General features: G+C 42.1%; 1 protein-coding gene across 1 annotated transcript; it reads left to right on the forward strand.

The window, feature by feature from the left end:
• The first annotated feature begins 6453 nt into the window (after positions 1-6453).
• On the forward strand, positions 6454-18417 carry LOC115934960 (uncharacterized). Its single transcript, XM_031012271.2, has 2 exons — positions 6454-6591; positions 18114-18417. Exons 1-2 carry the CDS (start codon positions 6513-6515, stop codon positions 18365-18367), a joined length of 333 nt encoding a protein of 110 aa, XP_030868131.2. The 5' UTR covers positions 6454-6512; the 3' UTR covers positions 18368-18417.
• The last annotated feature ends 709 nt before the right edge of the window (positions 18418-19126 follow it).

Here is a 19126-nt window from a genome sequence, read left to right on the forward strand (position 1 = left end):
ATGCATGCTCTGAGGGAGAGTCCTGTGACATCATGTCTGCGTTGTATTGAACTCAATCACTTGTAGAAAATGTGTAAGGTAATAGGGATATTACACGGGGTGATATTATGGAAAATCCTAATTGGTACCAAAGTAATTCTTACTAGAGTGGACTATAAAGCCTTCAGTGCCATTCTAACTAATCACCCCTGTGGCATTCTGAACAAATGCAGGTTAATGGTGATGATCTTAATTTTTTTATTAATTAAATTAAGTGTGTAATCTGACAGTGCAAGCCCATCGTCAGCATTCATCATGCTGATAATAAATGGCTTGAATACTCAGCTCCTTTGGCTTCACCAGAGCTCTGAACTCCTCTTCCATCCACCATTCATGACCTAAGAGAGATCTCCAAGTGACCCATCAGAGCCCAGAAACAACAAATAATGAAGCCATATGCCAGAGATTGGGGTGAACAAAAGGCAGGGTGGGTTCGTGGGCCTAGGAGAAGCCTCCAAACTCAGAGGCTGCAATTGCTCAACCCTCTGTTCTCTGCTTCTACACCTTGAGTTCCTCTTTAGCCAATGATTTCTCATAATACTTAAACATAGAAAGGAGAAAGTTCAGAAAAGTGAACATGAAAATGGGAGATGCAAATATAAAAATAGAAGAATGTCTTATATAAAATATCTTAGATGAAAACATAAGACATGAAAGTGGCTGGGCGCGGTGGCTTATGCCGGTAATCCCAGCACTTTGGGAGGACGAGGTGAGGGGATCACAAGGTCAGGAGTTCAAGACTAGCCTGGGCAACAAGGTGAAACCCTGTCTCTATTAAAGATACAAAAATTAGCCAGGGGTGGTGGTGCGCACCTGTAATCCCAGCTACTCGGGAGGCTGAGGCAGGAAAATCGCCTGAACCCAGTAAGCGGATGTTGCAGTGAGCCGAGATCGTGCCACTGCACTCCAGCCTGGGCTACAGGGGAAGACTCCGTCTCAAAAAAAAAAAAAAGAGAGAGATGAAAGTATAAGTGAATGTGAAAATAGAGAATGTGTTCAAATAAAATTAAACAATTGATCAAGCTGCTAGATTCTGGCTCCTTGAGTTTAAGGCAGGAGGGTGTCTTAGTCATCACTGTTTTCCCACCACCTTGCACCAGACCTGTTATATGGTAACTTCTATCAATCTTTATCTTACCAAGCCAGGACATTTTTAGACTTCCTTTTCTCAAAGTGTGTTCCCTGGAAGACTAACTCACCAGACACATTCTAAATTGAAAACTGTGGACAATTAAATTTGAGAAATCCTGCCTTTCACCCTTTCCTCTAGGAGATTTATAATATACAATAGTAATTTGAAGTCAATGATAAGTCCTTTGGAAAAGAAATATTTTTAAATTGTTGAACCCAACATGGTCTAACTGAATTGTCTAAGCAAACTTATTCGATCACAGAACTCTATCAGCATCCCACAGAGCACAGTTCAGCAATAGACTACCTTACATGTCTGCTGGCACGCTTACAGCCCCAGGGATCAGATAAAAAGATTAAGATGGAAATAACAATTTCCTGATTCTCCTAAATCCTGGCATAATAGAGATGAAACTCTCCCTTGATTGTGACTAAATCCCTAATAAAAATATAGAATTATAGGGTTTTAGACTGGAGGGGAGCTTGGACATCATATATCTTAACCTCAGCTCATTACAGGAATCCACTTTACAGTATCCATGATAGATACATTGTCATCTCTGCCTGGACACCTCTGATAGCCAGGACTCAGCAACTCACCATGCAGTAGATTGCGTTATGATCCAATTTCTTCTTCTGTTGAGTCAAAGTCTGCTTTTCTGAGGTTCTAGGTCTCATCCTGGAATAATAAAACAACCTACTCTCTCATATGTCTACATCCCAGTTCCTATGCCCTCAGTTAATGTATCAGGAATTTTCAGTCTCTACACTTCAAAGTACAATCAGAATAAATAAGAAAAGTCAGCCAGGTGCGGTGGCTCACGCCTGTAATCCCAACACTTTGGGAGGCTAACGGGGGAGGATCACCTGAAGTCAGGAGTTCGAGACCAGCCTGGCCAACATGGCAAACCCTGTCTCTACTGAAAATAAGTACAAAAATTAGCCAGGCCTGGTGGCACATTCTTGTAATCCCAGCTACTCAGGGGGCTGAGGCAGGAGAATCGCCTGAACCCAGGAGGCAGAGATTGCAGTGAGCCAAGATCGCACCACTGCACTCCAACCTGGGTGACAGAGCAAGACTCTGTCTCTAAATAAATAAATAAGAAAAGTGGTTCTTGAATGGATACTAGACGGGGGAAAGGAGAAAATCTTGCTACTTGAGTTATAGAAACAAAATAATAGAAATCCCTTAGTTGCAATTCCAAAATCTATTAAGTTCTGAAAACGGAAGTGTTTTTCATAACTTTGGCGCACACTTATTAGGTGACAACACATGACTCAAACTGATTTGAAGCTATTTATAGTCTTTATTTATCTGGCATAATAGAGATGAAACTATCTGAGGTTTCAGGCATCCACTGGGGGCCTTGGCACCCATCCCGCATGGATAAGGGGGAACTACTATATCTATTTATTTATTAGTTTAGTGTATGTATATTCCTCTAGAGTATAAATGTTATGAGTACCCACTAAGAGCCAGTCCTTAACAAATAGCCATTCAATGAATCATTGTCAGGCACTACGTTCTCTGTTTCAGCAGTGGTAGCCCTTTTAATCTTCATAATAATTCTCTGAACTAAGTTTCACAGATGAAACTTAGGAGGCTTACAACCCAAGGGGGATCATTTTTGTACCCTGAAATGGTGAAGTGCATACCCTGCGCAGTTGTGTGTGACAATTCTGCTCAGAAGCTCCTTGTTGTAAACCATTTAGAAGTGGTATTATCTTCAAAGGAAGAGTGTCTCTCTGCTCCTTTTCCCACCATTGTGACAACCATGGCTGCAGGGGTTACTAATGAACAGAAAGTCCAATTAGTCTCACCCATCACATCAGTCCTAGAGTTAAATCCTGGTTCCTTGCAAGCCCCGAGTAAAGACTCTCCTGTTTATACATCATGTTAATAATTAATTGATTAGTTAATCAACAAGCTAGTTCCTGTAAGATTGTCCTGTCCTTTTTTGTCCCCTCTGCATCTTGGTCAGGGTCAGTGGACCTGTGCTCATGTATGCATTATGTTGATATGAAAGACTGAAGGAGCTGGGCGCAGTGGCTCACGCCTGTAATCCCAGCACCTTGGGAGGCCAAGGAGGGCGGATCACCTGAGATCAGGAGTTCGTGACCAGCCTGGCCAACATGGCAAAACTCCGTCTCTACTAAAGATACAAAAACTAGCTGGACGTGCTGGGGCATGCCTGTAATCCCAGCTACTCAGGAGGCTGAGGCAGGAGAATTGCTTGAATCCGGGAGGCGAAGGTTGCAGTGAGCCAAGATCGAGCCACTGCACTTCAGCCTAGGTGACAGAGCAAGACTCTGTCAAATAAATAAATAAATAAATACAAAGACTGAAGGAAGGACCATTTGGAAACATGCACATGATAAATGCTTTTTAACGCCCTGAAATTTTATGAAGGAACTGCACATTATGTACCTGTTGAGAATAGTTTTTTGTTTTGGGGGGTTTTTTTTTAAGTACTGTTTAAACCTGGTTGGGCATTGATTGAAAATATATAGCAGTGCCTGGTTATACCAAGATGGTAAGTCAAGTTTCTGCCTTCTAGGAGCTCCCAGTCAGGTGCTACAACAGGAGAGACAAGGAAGGCTTCTCAGAAGAGGAAGCTCAGGGGGACAGGAGAGGGGCTAGGAGGGGAGGCCATGGAAACTATCCTGGGCAGAGGGCAGAGCCTGTGTGGGGCCTGGGAGTGTGATTGCAGAGATGGAACAAAAGCAGAAGGCCAGGCTAGAGAAAAAATGTCGTTCCTTTTTTCCTGGGTGCTTGTGGAAGGGGCTCCATGCTGTGATATTTTATAAGATACTGCAGAGACACTTGCTATGGAGAATTGTATCTGAAATGTGGACCAACTTACTCTTCCTGCTGCTTTGGTACTGCAGCTGTCAACTCTAACCCTAAAGTAACTGATTCCTTTGCAAGATGCAGGGCAGAGGCCAGTTTTCAAGAAATGCCAAATATTCCGTTTCTATCAGGTTTTAAAACTGTCTTTTACTCCCTAGTCTAAGCAGCACTTGGGTAGCCATAAGGCCTTACAGCTCGGACCGGTGTTCCTATTCCCAGCAGCTCATTAGAACCACTTGTGGTGCTTTTTTAAAACACACACGCCCAATCTACTAAAGCTGAACTTAGTATACGCGACACTCAGCAATTCCACTCCCAGGTAAACACCCAACAAATGTAAAAATTCACCAAAAGACATACAAGAATTTCATGGAGGCACTATTTATAATAGCGCCACAAGGAACCACCCAAGTGCCCAGCGCCCAGCAACAGCTGAATGAGTAAATAAATTGTAGTATATTCAAACAGTGGAATAGCATATAGCACTGAAAAAGAAAGAACGAATGCAACACATACCATCATGGGTGAACCTTAGAAATATAATGTAGAGCAAAATAAGCTTGATGCGAGAGAACATATCCTGCATAATTTCATTTTAGTTTTATACTAAAAATCAGAAAAAATTAATCCGTATATTAGAAATCAGCATAGTGGCTATGTCTTGGAAGGATAGTAACTAAAAGGGGACACTGAGGGCCTTCTGGGATTCTGGGTGCTGACTGCATGAGTGTGTTCACTTGGTGAAAAGTCATCGAGCAGTGTATTTATGATTTATATACTTTTCTGTATAATGTTATTTCACTGAAATATTTTTAAAACTACATCTGCCTAAATTTTACCCCCATATATTCAATTTCAATCTATCTGGGGTGAGACTCAGTTACCTGTATTTTTTAAAGATTCTCGGGCAGGTGCAGTAGCTCATGCCTGCAATCACAGCACTTTGGGAGGCCGAGGTGGGCAGATCACGTGAGGTCAGGAGTTCCAGACCAGCCTGGCCAACATGGCGAAACTCCGACTCTACTAAAAATACAAAAAATTTGTCGAGCATGGTGGGGCATGCCGGTAGTCCCAGCTACTCGAGAGGCTGAGGCAGGAGAATCACTTGAACACGGGAGGCAGAGGTCGCAGTGAGCCGAGATCATGCTACTGCATTCCAGCCTGGGCGACAGAGCAAGACTCAGTCCCCCCAAAAAAAAAGATTCTCAGATGTTTCTACTGTACATCCAGGTTCAGGAATCACTGACTAGGATTACCACTGATTTCTATTTCCGAATTTAATCTCCTTTGTTTGTTTGTATATGTATATATATACATATATATATATATATATATATATATATTTTTTTTTCCAAGTCAGCCTTTCGCTCTTGTCACCCAGGCTTGAGTGCAGTGGCGCGATCTCAGCTCACCGCAACCTCTGCCTCCCTGGTTCAAGCGATTCTCCTGCCTGAGCCCCCTGAGTAGCTGGGATTACAGGCGCCCACCACCACACCCTGCTAATTTTTTGTATTTTTAGTAGAGATGGGGTTTCGCCATGTTGGGCAGACTGGCCTCGAACTCCTGATCTCAGGTGATCTGCCCGCCTTGGAATCCGAAAGTGCTGGGATTACAGGAGTAAGCCACCGCACCCAGCCTCTTTGCGTATTAAAAGCGTTTACTCATTGCTTTACTTTTCATTTTTCGTTTGTTTTCTCAAAATAAGAGTAAAATAGTTACTGCAACCATGTGCATCCAGGCATCTTCATGCCACTGAAATGAATGGAGGCTGGAAAGGCAGTACTTGTTCAGTGTCAGTACTTGATTTGCCGAAGTATTTGTACTCTGGTACTTCAAGAATCCCTAACAAAATTAATTTATTCAATTAGCCAAACATTTACTGAACCCCTACAATAATAAGAGCTAATGATTACTAACTCTATGAAGCACTTCCCTGGGCCGGGCATGATCCTATATCCTTTGCTTATGTTCTGGGGTTAGGTGTGCGGACTCTGGAGCCAGGTGACCCTGTTAAAACTCTGGCTTTGCAACTTAGTTGTGTGACTTTGGGAACATTACTTTGCCACTCTGTGACTCAGTTTCCCCCTCTGTAAATTGGGGATCATAATAATACTGTTTCTTGAAGTTGGGCTGAGGAGTAAATAATGTTTAGCCACCTACTGTAAGTAAGTGCCACCTACTGTAGCAAGTGCTACATATATATGAGCTATTCATTTTCACAAAAGTCCGACGAGATGGCTGCTTAAATAATGCTAATTTTGTACTTGAAGAAAGTAAGCTTAGGGAGGTTACATAACTTGTCCAAGGTCATACAGCTGGCAAACAGCAAAATCAGGATTCCAAGCCAGGTTGCCTAATCCCAGCACTGGGATATGTTGCCATCACACTCTTTCCTATGCTGACGTATTTCTCTCTGGGTCTGTGTTTTGATAGACACAGGGATCACATTTACGAAGGGATCTTTCAAGAGCCTCAAAAGCAGGACTACTTCATGAGCCAACTCGTAGTGACAAGCCCTGCCCCTGCAAGTGAGAAGGGGGGCGCTTCCAAATCAAGCACCATTTGTCAAGGTGGGATGGAATGGGTAACTTTTTTGCTCCCTGAAGTCAAAAATATTTTTAAAAAATGAGTTTGTCGTGTCTTGTTGCATAATACAGAGCAGTATTTATAGAACGTGGAAATGAATATGAAAACTTGTGTTTTGATTCATGGCCTCTTAAAAGTAAGTGGTGGTTTCAGTAATAATTCTGACTTGACTTTTTCCTCCCAGATTATTGGAATTTTTTAAACTTTACAAATAATATGTTTCTGACTGGGGTTAGGGAATGGAGAATGGAGAGGTAGGAAGAGGGAGGAAGCACATTCCTAAAGACACTAACACTGCCAATTTCTGGAAAAGCAATTCCATGTATTGAGAGCTGCCATCGTGTGACAGATAGTACCGGGTATTTCGTCCCCGATACTGTTAATTAGATATGTAAAGACTGCATTTTTCGGGAGTTAATTTTAAATAAAAACCTTCATTAAACAATATCTCTCAGTAAAAATTTAGGCCCTAGCAATTAATAGGCAAAACTGTGTACCTAAGATTTTTATTATATTGATTCCAAAATAATTAGGCTGGCAAAAGCATTGTGAATATCTCTCCCCACGTTAATACAAAGTGCTGCTATCATTCTGTTGTTTTTTTAAAAGATGGCTGCATCTTACCATAAAATGTATTTCCAAGTTTTGTCAAGTATTAAGGTGATTGATTTTATTTCTTTTATTAGGAATTTAGGTTTATCTTACTTTTTTAATAGACTGTTGAAACGCAAGCCTGCTTTCACAGGCCTCCTGCCACCCAAAAGCCTCCTTGTTCAGCACAGGAGATTTCTTGCTGATCACATTTTTTCCTCTTCTTTTCTTTAAGCAAACACTGAAGGCTTTCAGCAGCTGCTCAAGATATCACTTTAAAACCCCTTAAGGCAGTTTGAAAGGCCTCCAAAAAAGCATGACATTCAATCAAAGTTCAGTAAGGAAAGTTTTAATGAATAAACTTAGTAAATTAGAAAGCACTGCGGCAGAGTGATTAACTCTCATTTGGGCATTAGTGTTGAAATTAATTAAAATGTTTAAGCCATAGGAGGCAGGCTACCTCGTCAGGACCTGGCTCTGCCCTCGGAGTCAGTCTGGATCCAGGAGTGATTCATCTTACACAGATGAGAGGGGGATAAAAGGAAAAGAACAGTCAGGACAAATGTGTTTTCAATGGTGCTTAGCAGCAGGAGACCACTGGGACTTCAGAGCAACGCTACTGGAGTGTGACATCATAATACGGTATGTACACTGTGGAGCGGAGTGAAAAGGACTTTGCACTTACATTCTTGCCCTCTCTCCTTTAGATTGGATGTCATGTATATTCATTTCTCTGCCAGGCAGAATGCTGCAGTCTGCTGTCTTTAAGACCACTCACCAATTAGCTCTGTTTCCCTGCTCTTTTTAAACCTGCTTGCCACCGTTAATGTTCCTGCAGTGACATGAAGAGGTAGGCTTGGTGTCCTGGTGGATTTCCCTAAGATCAACTCCATAGAATGTATAAAAATATAATTGCTTCAAACAGACTCTCAGACACACAACAACGGATTTATTGTTAAATTCCCTTGACAATATGCAGGGCAGAAACCATCTTTTCAAGAAACCCAAAATATTCCATTCCCATTAGGTTTTAAAATATCTTGTAAGCTCGATTTCTTTCCAGAACTATGGGTCTGTGGATCTTCTTATAGAAACCCATTACCATGTGGCTGTTTAACAAATCCGTGCCGGCTTAAAATTATGAATGACAGCCCATTTCATAAAGAAAAAAGTCCTCCTTGACAGGAGAACAATCTCAGTTGGTTCTCCTTGGATAACAAATGGACTTGCGTCAGGCCCGGCCCTATAGCTCTTTCTAAAATAGTGTGGCGAAGGACTGCCATTCCTATTTCAGGGGTCCTAATTAAGGAGCTTGCAGAAATTAGTGACCACCTGCAAATCTGAATTATCACCACCAGGAGAAAATTATCATGATTTGCTACAGATCTACATTCATAACTTTAAAAACTGTCCATCTTCCTTATTTTTTGCTCTATGGATTTCTTGTCAGAGGCAATGTCAGAGGTCACTGCCAGAGTGTCCCTTTGGTACCCATTAACTATAACCAGCAAACTTGTTCACTATTGATCCACTATGTCTAAGTATCTATTATGGTGGATATAAAAGGTGGCTTCACATCTTTCTAAACAGATAATTCATAAAGGCCAAGGGGTCATGGCTTGTGATATATTATTCTTTCACCGTATTTGTGACTGAATGGACAAAGAGAGAGAAGATGCAAAAGGGGTGCCAAGGGTCACGAGTGTTAGACTAGAGAGGTAGAAAGTTGTGTGTCAATTGGACACATTAACATCCATATAAATAATAAAAGGCATTAATAATATTTGTTCATGACCTCATTATCGATTCATTCTACTCAGAAGCAGAGGTTCCTAGAGCGAATGAAGACAGAGTTGATTTTTTACCACCAAATTTCAGTTGAGGTTGAACTCTAAACTGGAAGTCAACTAGAGACAGTAAAATATATTCTAGTAGGCATATACTGGGTCCTGGGATTGACACATTTTGCAAGCAGTGCATCATCCGGGGCAAAGCAACTGTTTGGGGAACAGAAGCCTCACACAGAAAGTGTTAAGGGTCTGCAGGGCCCTAATGGGCTCAGCACATCACCACATTCCTTTGGGATTGTTTGATTCATCATGTTATTTAACCTCCACTGGTTCGTATTGAACATTCAGCAATACGCTACAGAGGCCATTGCTAATGTTCCACACGTTCCCAGCCTAAAGGAAAGCATCTCATTAGGAGAACAATAAGGATCTAATGAGTGAGCCTTGCTCGCAAGTTAGCTGACATTGGGCTCATTTAATGCTGTTTATGGTCTTCTACCCACTGGAGAACCCAGAGATGGTGGGCTTTCTCAAGACTACAGTTTGAGGAAAGTAAATTGAGATGAATCATGGTGAGATGAGATAGTTAAAATGTCATGCTCCGTAAGTTTGAATGCATCCTTCAAGTTCTGAACAGTAAAATGCAACTGAACACTGAAACAAGAGAAACAAAGAAAAAGCAGATAACTAACAATACTAACCCGCCTTCTTGGGCAAGGATGCTTCACTGGGGGAAACCAAAAACATCTTTTCAGAGCCCTCCTTGAATACACACCAGCATGCACACACACAGAGAGAGACACACAGACACAACACACACACACACACACACACACACACACTTCCTCCCAAATTTCCTTCCTTTGCCACCAGACTTCAATACATTACAGCCTTTAAAACAACAACAACAACAACAACAAAAAGCCCATTATGGATCAGGGGATGACCCGTCAAGATTGTAAGATTTTTAGAGACGAACAACAAACCACCAGCTTTATTTCTGTTTACAAATGTGAGCCAGTCCCTAGACTGGCTGTGTAAATTATAAATTGTCCCCAGTAAACGTAGGAGCTACGATCACATGTTTCTGAGTCAGGACAGGCCTTTTTAGCTTAAGAAGTGGGTCGAGGAGAGGCTTGGGGGTTGAGAGGGTGGGATGTGGGAGCTACACAGTTATTTTGCCAATTTCTTCCAGAGCCCCATTCATTTCAAATATCTACGGACTCGATGACCTCTCTAAGTTAGAACATCCTAAGAGAAATCCAAGGACGACCTATTTCCTGGAAGCCACCAATCTAAGTGAATAGTCTAACCCTGGGGATAGCTTTTCTTTGTTACATGAAACCCCAGTTACTGAGACAACTGGGGTCCTGAGGGAATTTTCCTTCGATGTCTGTGGTTCTCAATCTTTTTGTGGATCAAGGACCCTTCTGAGACTATAACAAAAACTATGATCCCTCTCTTGAGAAAAATATTGATACACAGAAAATTTTGCATGTTTGAGGGATTCATAGCATTCCTCAGATTGCCATAAGAACTGCTATTCTAAATAGGGTTAAAAAAAAAAAAAAAGATGCGCATTGATGGAATTGCCCTTCCTTCCTTCTTCAATTCAAGAAAGAAAAAATAACGAAGCTTAGAGATGAGCCAGCCATTGTGACCCCCGAACTCCAAATAATACTGTCCTTAATAATAATATCCAAGGGTCATGTTAGTGGTCTCTATGGACATCTCTAGTCGTCATAATAATTTTTATTTTTATTTAATGTTTGGAGACGTTGTAAAAAGTGACTACTGTTTCAAAATGTGACCTCTGTGAGGTTTAAAACCTACTGAATCAGATGAGATATGAAAGCGTTCAATATAATGTATGACTTAAAGCTATATTTTTTAAACTTTAATAGGAAATGTCTGACTCTTAGATCACTGTTTCTAAAGCCTGGCAGACAGAAACATGTCTTTTAAAAAGGTCTAATTTATATACCAAATAGAGATCCAGCAGGTAGAAATGATGCCTTTCCTTTTTACCTCATGCCAACCAGAATCTTTCATCAGCTTTGAATACACCTCAGCTCCAGCAATATTTAACAATGCTAACTCATCTCATTTATTTTCAAAGATTTTTCAAGTACTCTGCTAGACAGTTGGATACTAAGATAAGCAAGTCACGGTCTTTGTCCTTGGGACGGTTATAGTATTGTGGGAGGACAGGTGTGTGTGAACACTCACGCAGCTACTGTGGTGGCTTAGACAGCATCCATTCCCTTCTTCCTCCCTCCTGGCAGAATTTTTTTTTTTTTTTTTTTTTGAGGCAGGGTCTCACTGTGTCACCCAGGCTGGAGTGCAGTGGCATAATCTCGGCTCACTGTAACCTCCACCTCTCAGCCTCCCAAGTAGCTGGTATTACAGGTGTGCACCACTGCACCTGGCTAATTTTTGTATTTTTTGTTGTTGTTGTAGAAATGAGTTTCACCATCTTGCCCAGGCTGGTCTTGAACTCCTGGTTTCAAGCAATCCACTTATCTTAGCCTCCCAAAGTGCTGAAATTACAGGTGTGAGCCACTGTACCCAACCCGGAACTCCATTTTTATTTGGGTACCCACCTCTCCTGTACATAAGCTATGTGATCTCTGGAAAGCTGACTCACACTAGGCTATACCAATCATGATAATCCTACACATACCCTTGCCTGTGATTGGTTCAGGCATCATGGCTTCAGCCTATTTCTTAATTGGTGACAGTAATTGGTCCAGGGATGAGCGTGTGACCTAAAGCCCTCATCACACCAAAGGGAAGGACAACTGCGGGGAAGGTTCTCTCTCTTCCCCTCTATGCATGTTGCCCCAATTGCTTTTAGCAACTGTCTTGCTACCACTGGGGAGATTGGCCTGAGGACAAAACAAAGATATCTGGGATGGCAGATCTGAGAAAATTACAGAAACCCTAAGCAGAAACCCTGATCACATCACATCTGGAGCCCAGTCTACATCCAAATGGCCTTTATATGAGATCAATCTGCTATTTTCTTTTTGTTTAGTCTTCTTTGGGTAGGACTTTCTGTCCTATGCAGACCAAAAACTTCCTGACTGTCATCCCTACTATTAGAGAGTGAGAGTACCTCTGGTATGCTACAAAAATCTTCAAAAAAAAGCACAGAGGATGGACACGGTCACTCTGGTGGGAACTTTCTGGGGAAGGGGATACTTGAACTGAGTTTTGCAGGTTTAATAGGAGTTAGCTGAGCAGATATAAAAGGGAAAGGGGTTCTAAAGAGAAGAACAAGTGAACAGAGGTGTGCTGATGCCTTCAAGGTTGTTGGGAGAGTTGTATGGCTAGAGTGAAATGAGCACTCAGGGGATGTTTTGGAAGATGAGACAGAAGAGGTAGCAAGGGCTGGATCATGAGGGGTCTCACATTCCGTGTGAATGTGGATTTTCTATTAAAGGTAATTGGGAGCCATTGAAAGATGTTAAGCTAAGTGTCATGGTTGGTTTAGAGTTTTAAACAATTGCTGGTGGCCAGTGTGGAAGGTGAGTTGGAGACTTGGAGGTGAGTTGGACAGTTCTGGAGACAGGGGGATCAGTTCAAGAGTCTCCATTTTGCTGGAATTCTCAGTCATCCTCTCCCAACAAGGGGCAGAAAACATGGGCTCTTTCTGGACAGTTCAGAGATGGGAGCTGTGAAGACTGGTACAGATCCAAGTTGGTGCTCAAGATACAGAACAGTGCACAGGGTCATGGAATGAGCCCCTTACTTGCTGTGTGGCCTTAAGCTAGCTGCTTAACTTGTCTGAGAATCCATTTCCTTGCCAATAAAATGAGGATCCTAATACCTACCTTGCACTATTTTGGTGAGTAAAATAACATTTATAAACAGATAAGGCTACTAGAGAATAGAAACTAGATTAATGACTCACTGGATGATTGAGTGACGGGATGACATGAGTGGTTTTCCCTTCTTAGATTAAATATGTGGTTATAGACTTCAAAATGGCAGGCCCAGTACTTGGGGAGATGTTACTACCAGATGAACAAGTTATCCCCACTACTTTCTGAGATAAGTTTAATTCTCATAGAATTTTTTTTAATGAGGGCAGATCTGCCCACAGGGATTACTGAAGCTTCTGCTCAGCCATTAATTAAAACAACATGCTTTGAAGCCCTGTGGATTTGCAGCTCTCCATTCTTGGGGCTCAAGAGGAAGCATTATTATAAATTGCTTTGGAAGGAATTGATTAGGGGTTTTCCATATGATACCCTCAAAGGGCTTGAGAGATTAGGTTTTGGCCCGAGCTCAAGGGATGCTGCCCAGTTGGTTTGGACAGCCTGCCGGGACAGGAACTGAGAAAGGTGCCTGTCTGTGCCATAAGCCAGATCCTTTGGTCTCCCAGGTTGACTGTGCCCATTCAGTGGTGGTCAGAAGAAAGGGCTAGGGTGGGACAGTGGGGAGCTGGTGTCCACCTGCAGATGCTTGGAGGTATAACGTGCAGTGATTGAGAGATTTACCATCAGAGGCATCCAGGTTTTTGAGTTCCAGCTCACTCACTTACTAGCTGTGTGACCTTGGGCAAGTGACATAACTTCTCTGAGCTGTGACTTTTTTCATTTGGAAAAATGGGTTTTATTTATTCCAATTCTACAGAGTGGGAGTAAATCTACTCCTAAGGCTATTATGTAGATTAAATAAAACATTTATGTGAAGTATGTATGCACCATAGTTTATAACAGATGGCTAATAAACATAAGTTGTTATTATTATTTATAATGAATATCTGTAATGTGGGGTCTGTCCATCAAGTAGCTGCTCCCTGATTTCCTTTTGGGGGAATTACCTTTCCTGATTTGGTGTAGTCTTGGTGCCCTCTAGTGTGCTGACTGTCCACCTTAGAAGTTGAAAGGTGGAGGCTCTGCCCACCAGACTTTCCTTTCACCACCTAGTACAGCCAAGATGTGAGCATGTCACCTGAGTTCAGGCAATCAGAGTCTGTCTCCTGAGACCTTGAATCAAAGCAAAGGTAGCAAACACAGTGGGATAGTGCCTGAAGAAGACGGTCTTCCCTTCCCTCCTGTTGGTGCCCCAAATAGCTCCTACAAAGTCTCCATTCTCTCAAAGGGCCAAAATCCATTTCTGTTGCTTGTGACCAAAGAAATGAGATACTGTTGCTTTCTGCCTCTAGGAAATGAGTGTTTCCCTTCACAACCTGCTTCACTTCTTGTCTTGTCTTTACTCCAATACACAGGGCACTGCCACAACGGCCCTACCTAGAATGTTCCCCAAACACAGCCTAAATTTTTGTAACTTCATGCACGTTTTCAAGACATCCTTTCTGTTTGGATGTCCATATCCAGCCCTCATCCTCCAACAGGTAAATTCTACCTCATTCTTTAAGCCCTGGCTCAAATGTTGCTTGCTAGGGAAGGCTTCAGTGACTGCCCCTGACCCAGCAGTACAAAAACATTTCATTTCCTCCACCTTTTTCATACTTTCATTGAAGCATTTACTACACTTGCCGTGTTGTATTACAGTTAGGTTATTTGTCGCCATCTACACTGTGTGCTCTTTGGGGATGGTCTTGTTCAGTTTTGTTTCTCTAGTACCTGATTCAGAGCAAGAGCACGAAGCATTTTTATTGAATAAATGGTGAAGAAATGACATTTCTTACAAACATATGACTTGTACAATTTTATATGCAAACATATGCAGGGCATGTCTAGATAATTTCAGAACAGTAGGCCAATTCAATAGACCACCTGGTTTTCCCAGTAGTGGTAAGAAACGTGTCCTTGTCTCAGCTAGCCAAATTGACTATCTGGATTCACCCAAAAGTTTAAGATCATTGTCTCAACTCTCTTCTTTGAGAGCTACATCCCAACATAATTACATAACACTAGTAACTAAGTCTTCTATGGCCCTGACCACATCCCAAGCACCAAATCAATATTAACTCACGTAATCCTCATAATAATCCTATGAAGTAGATTCTGCTATTTTTCTCATTTCAGAGATGAAAAAACTGAGGCACAGTGAGGTCGAGTCACCTGCTCACGGTTACATGGCTGACCAGTGAAAGAGCTGTTTCTTGCCTCAGCTGTGCTCTTCCATACAATGCTGCCTCCTCTGAATTCCAGAGGAATGAGCAGATTCAGCACTTAGCCCAGTTTCACAGCTTGGGGGTTGGACACCGGATAGGGATGGCTGCATATGGAGATCTGCCCACCTTGTAAGAAGTATTGACGAGTGCAGGTTTTGCTAAGCTATAGCAGGGTAGTGATGAAGACAAAGCAGGTTCCTCCCATGATATTTGATCATTCTGAGCCCCAGAAATAACCCTCGTGCAAGTAGGGGTCACATTATTTGCCTTGGCTAAACTCACCAAGCTGGATTTGGTAGGCAGTAGAGGGTAGTTCCATGGTTAAGCTTTTAAGTCAAGGAGTACTGAATGTAAGGCCTGGCTCAGCTGTCTGCTGCTGTGTGTGATCTTGGGCTAATTATTTAACTGCTGGGTGACTCAGTTTCCTCACCTGTAAAATAGGGCATAATAAAAGTCTCCATGCCATAGAATAGTTATGAAAATTAAATGAGATAATTACACAGAAATTACTTGGTATGTCTGGCACCTATTAAGTGGTAGTATTACACAAATGTTAGTACAAACATTTGTGCTAATTATGGGATATTTAATGACCAATAGCATGTTGGGTCTTTCAAGGAGCAATGAGAAGCAAAAGAGTAGGGTTGAGAAGTGAATGTCCATCTACTTTACCAAGCAAAGTGCAGTCCTTAAGAATTTACTCCACTGCCTAAAGTTCCATGTCTGGCCACCTAGTTCTCCCAAGGATTCCACTAGGTATGAGCACAAGATAGGGTTTGTAGTTTTCACACCCAGTAATCAGGGCTGATGATTCAATAGGATTATTTTGTATAGCAAACCCAATATCCTCTTTACTATTCTTTTCCCCTTTCTGATTTCCAATTGAAAAAAGAAACCCTCCAATGATAAATTTGGTCAAAAGGCTTATTTTATTACTAGTGCCTGTTGCCAAAGAGCTGATATTTCTCACAAATCCTGAGCTGTGAGTTGTGACAGCCAGTGCTTGGGTGAAGTTAGCACCTGCCTCATCCCCAAGGAGAAGAAGTGAGGATGTGATTTTCCCGACCGAGTCCATTACAACACATGTGCCCTGACCCCTGGGATTTGGGGAGGGGGATTCCCAATCTACCAGTTCATTTAAGCTTCCAACTTCGCAGATTCCAGATTCAGATACAGAGAGTCTTCAAATGTGTTCTATAGAAACCAGACTTCATTGTAAAGTTCTCTATTAGCTGCAAAACAAACAAAGATATACAAATAAAGTACATTTTAAAGTAAGAAATATATTCTGTTAATGCACCTATCTGTCTCAGCTTTTAATAAAACCAGTTTACATGGTTTACAAATGAGACCCATTTCCTGAGAGATCTTGGAGTTGAAAATTGGAGTAGAAGTGAGTATAAGCATAGGAAGGTATTACTGTACTCTGGGAGCCTCCAACACACTTAAAACACATTAATAAGCCCTCTCCATGGAGGATTCAATAGGATGAAACTAATCCTCATGTCATCCTCTCTCTATTTGTCCTTCATGACTGGGACATGAGAATTATGCACTAAATAACAATCTCAAAAGGCAAATCCCACAGAATGTGGGAACCTCTTGGGACTGTGTGTAGGTGTTGTCACTCCATAGCTGGCATCAGAGTGAACTCCCACCACTGGGATATGGAACAATTTGTAATGTAGCAATTAATGGAAATATGGCGAAGTATTCGCTTAGCAGGAAACTGGTAACTGCAGGGATCACCAAACAGAACGGTACCATGGCATGTCCAATATCCCAAGGGATTCTGAAGACATTCAGATGACAACCAAGTGCTAGGCATCTTGAGAAGCCCCTCTGTGCCCCTTTGTTACTTGAGGTTGAAGTTAAAAATGATACCTTCTCTTCCACCCAGCTTTTGAGCTACACAGAAGGGAGGAGCCGTTTTATAAAAATGCAGCCTCGGAAATGTAAGGACCCACCATGCCTGATGGCTTCACCCTGGGTGAACAGCCTTTGGCAGATTTTCATTAGGAAAATGTTCCACTGGGCTTTCTCCTCAGGGTGCGAAGGAGACCTGGGCCGTTGCAGAGCTGCATTTTGCATCGCCTGGATGATTGTAAAACTCCCTACTCACCACCCCCCACCAACCAAGAAAACCCATCAGCTTAAGTACCAACCCCCCACCTCAGTTCTCATATACTTTCATCTTGTTCCCAGGATCCACTAAAGTAAATAAGATGTCCACCCAGATAATGGAAACCCCTCCAGCTCTCAGTTAGTGCCTTTTCATGCCAATTAAACACATTTTATACAGTCATCGTAGATGCATCAATGACTGCATTCCGAGACGCCAATAGGGCCGCGGCAGACATCAGCCTAGCAAATGAAATGTATTTCATGCGTGTTTTCTCTCTGTCTTATTCTAACCACTTGGCAACGGTCTCAATTGAAAACATTGATTCTGAAAGATATATATGGGTATATAAACTGATTAAGCAGCTTATTTGCTGCTGATTACTTTACTAATAAAGATCTCAGAGTGCTTAATTTAAATTAATACTTCTTTAATGAAAATCCAGCTTAGAGCATTAAAAACAATCTTGACAGATGCATTTATTGCACAAACATACATTTATCTACGCCAAGCCAATTGAACATACAATCATATTTGGTTGGAGTTATAATTGATAATGATTCTACAATTAAGACTTCAGTTAGGTGTGTGTCGTTCACCAGAGTTACTCTGATAGTCTCAAAAGGTTTTCTCATTTTGGAGGCTGTGAGGACCCAGTGGGAAGTACATGGAAGTTTGTGAAGCAACTGCAGAACATTTGGTTGCTTTTGAGATGAGGAGTAAGATATCCTTGCTTCCCCTCCCCCTCACTCCATCCTCCTCAGCCTTAAAAAACCAAAAGGAGGGTGGCTGACTTTCCAGTGTAGTAAAAATTGGAAAGGGGACAAAAGGTGTCAAATGTTAAGACCTAGGGATTAAACAAAATTGGGGTATTGATTAACCAGTGTGTTGGTAACCTGATGTTTGTGGCAGCCAAATACCAGAGTCTCTCGCCTCTTGGAGTTTATGGGCCAATTTCTCCCAAGATGTGTGAGCTTGTTGTGCCTCCGCCAGTGGACTCGCCAGCGGCTGAGCAGCTCAGAGTGACAGCGACTCAGCGTCTGGAAGCCCCACTGCGTCGTGAAATGAAGGCCCTCTTTGCCCCTGATGCAGCCCGGGCGAGCCCCGAGGCTCCAGAAGCGAGCATCTCCCAGCTCCTAAAGAGCAGACATATATCCTGCCTTTAAGACAAGACTACAATTGCAAATCTGAGAATATAAATTACACTTTCATCTTTCTTTGGTTTTCTTTCTTTTGCTTCAGTTTTCATTCCAGGATAAACTTTCCTGTCAAAGGGACATTTCTGATGTGTCAAATTCACCACTATAATGAACAGGTTGACAAATGTGGAAGGTGAGCAGACATTTGGATCTGCCGCAGCTGCCTGCAGCCAGAGGAAACCATGACTTTCACAAGGATAACGAGGCTTTGAAAGATGGCGAAAATGTCGCCATCAACCTGCCCTTCTGCTACTTAGTAATTAGATAATTAGTCAGGCCCTAATTATGGGATCAGGGTGCAGGAAAACAATTAGCTGAAAGAATTACTACATAAAACTGAAACGGAGATTCCTGAAAACAATATTTAATTTTATGATATTAATATTTGCAGCAATAATGGGAGTCCTTGGCTGATGCCAGCCGTGTGCCTAGGCATCCGGAAGGCAAGCTGGGTATTCTCCTTCTGAGAGCTGGGTGTCAACACGAAAATGAATCCCGTGACACTGTCTTTTCAGGACCCCATGTGTACCCAGGCAGGAAGTTTGTGGCTGTTGCGTGTCAGCCAAGTGTGTACATACCTGTGCCACACACACTTGCCTACAAACTCCCAATTCCTTCCCCAGGCCCCAAGAAGCTACCAAATATGTCTCCGGCTGCAAAGAAAAATGGGGCCAGCTCATAAATTCTTCTTGCATATGGTATGAGAGAGTAAACAGGTAAACAAGT

Source organism: Gorilla gorilla, chromosome 1 (genome assembly GCF_029281585.2).
Source record: "Gorilla gorilla gorilla isolate KB3781 chromosome 1, NHGRI_mGorGor1-v2.1_pri, whole genome shotgun sequence".
NCBI classification, from domain to species: Eukaryota; Metazoa; Chordata; class Mammalia; order Primates; family Hominidae; genus Gorilla; species Gorilla gorilla.

Bases quoted from the DNA above. Each gene is read 5' to 3' on its own strand.
- LOC115934960 (XM_031012271.2), top strand. From the start codon at position 6,513: ATGAGCCAACTCGTAGTGACAAGCCCTGCCCCTGCAAGTGAGAAGGGG. The intron at 6,592-18,113 runs GTGGGATGGAAT...TGTTTGTGGCAG, and splicing joins ATCAAGCACCATTTGTCAAG to CCAAATACCAGAGTCTCTCG.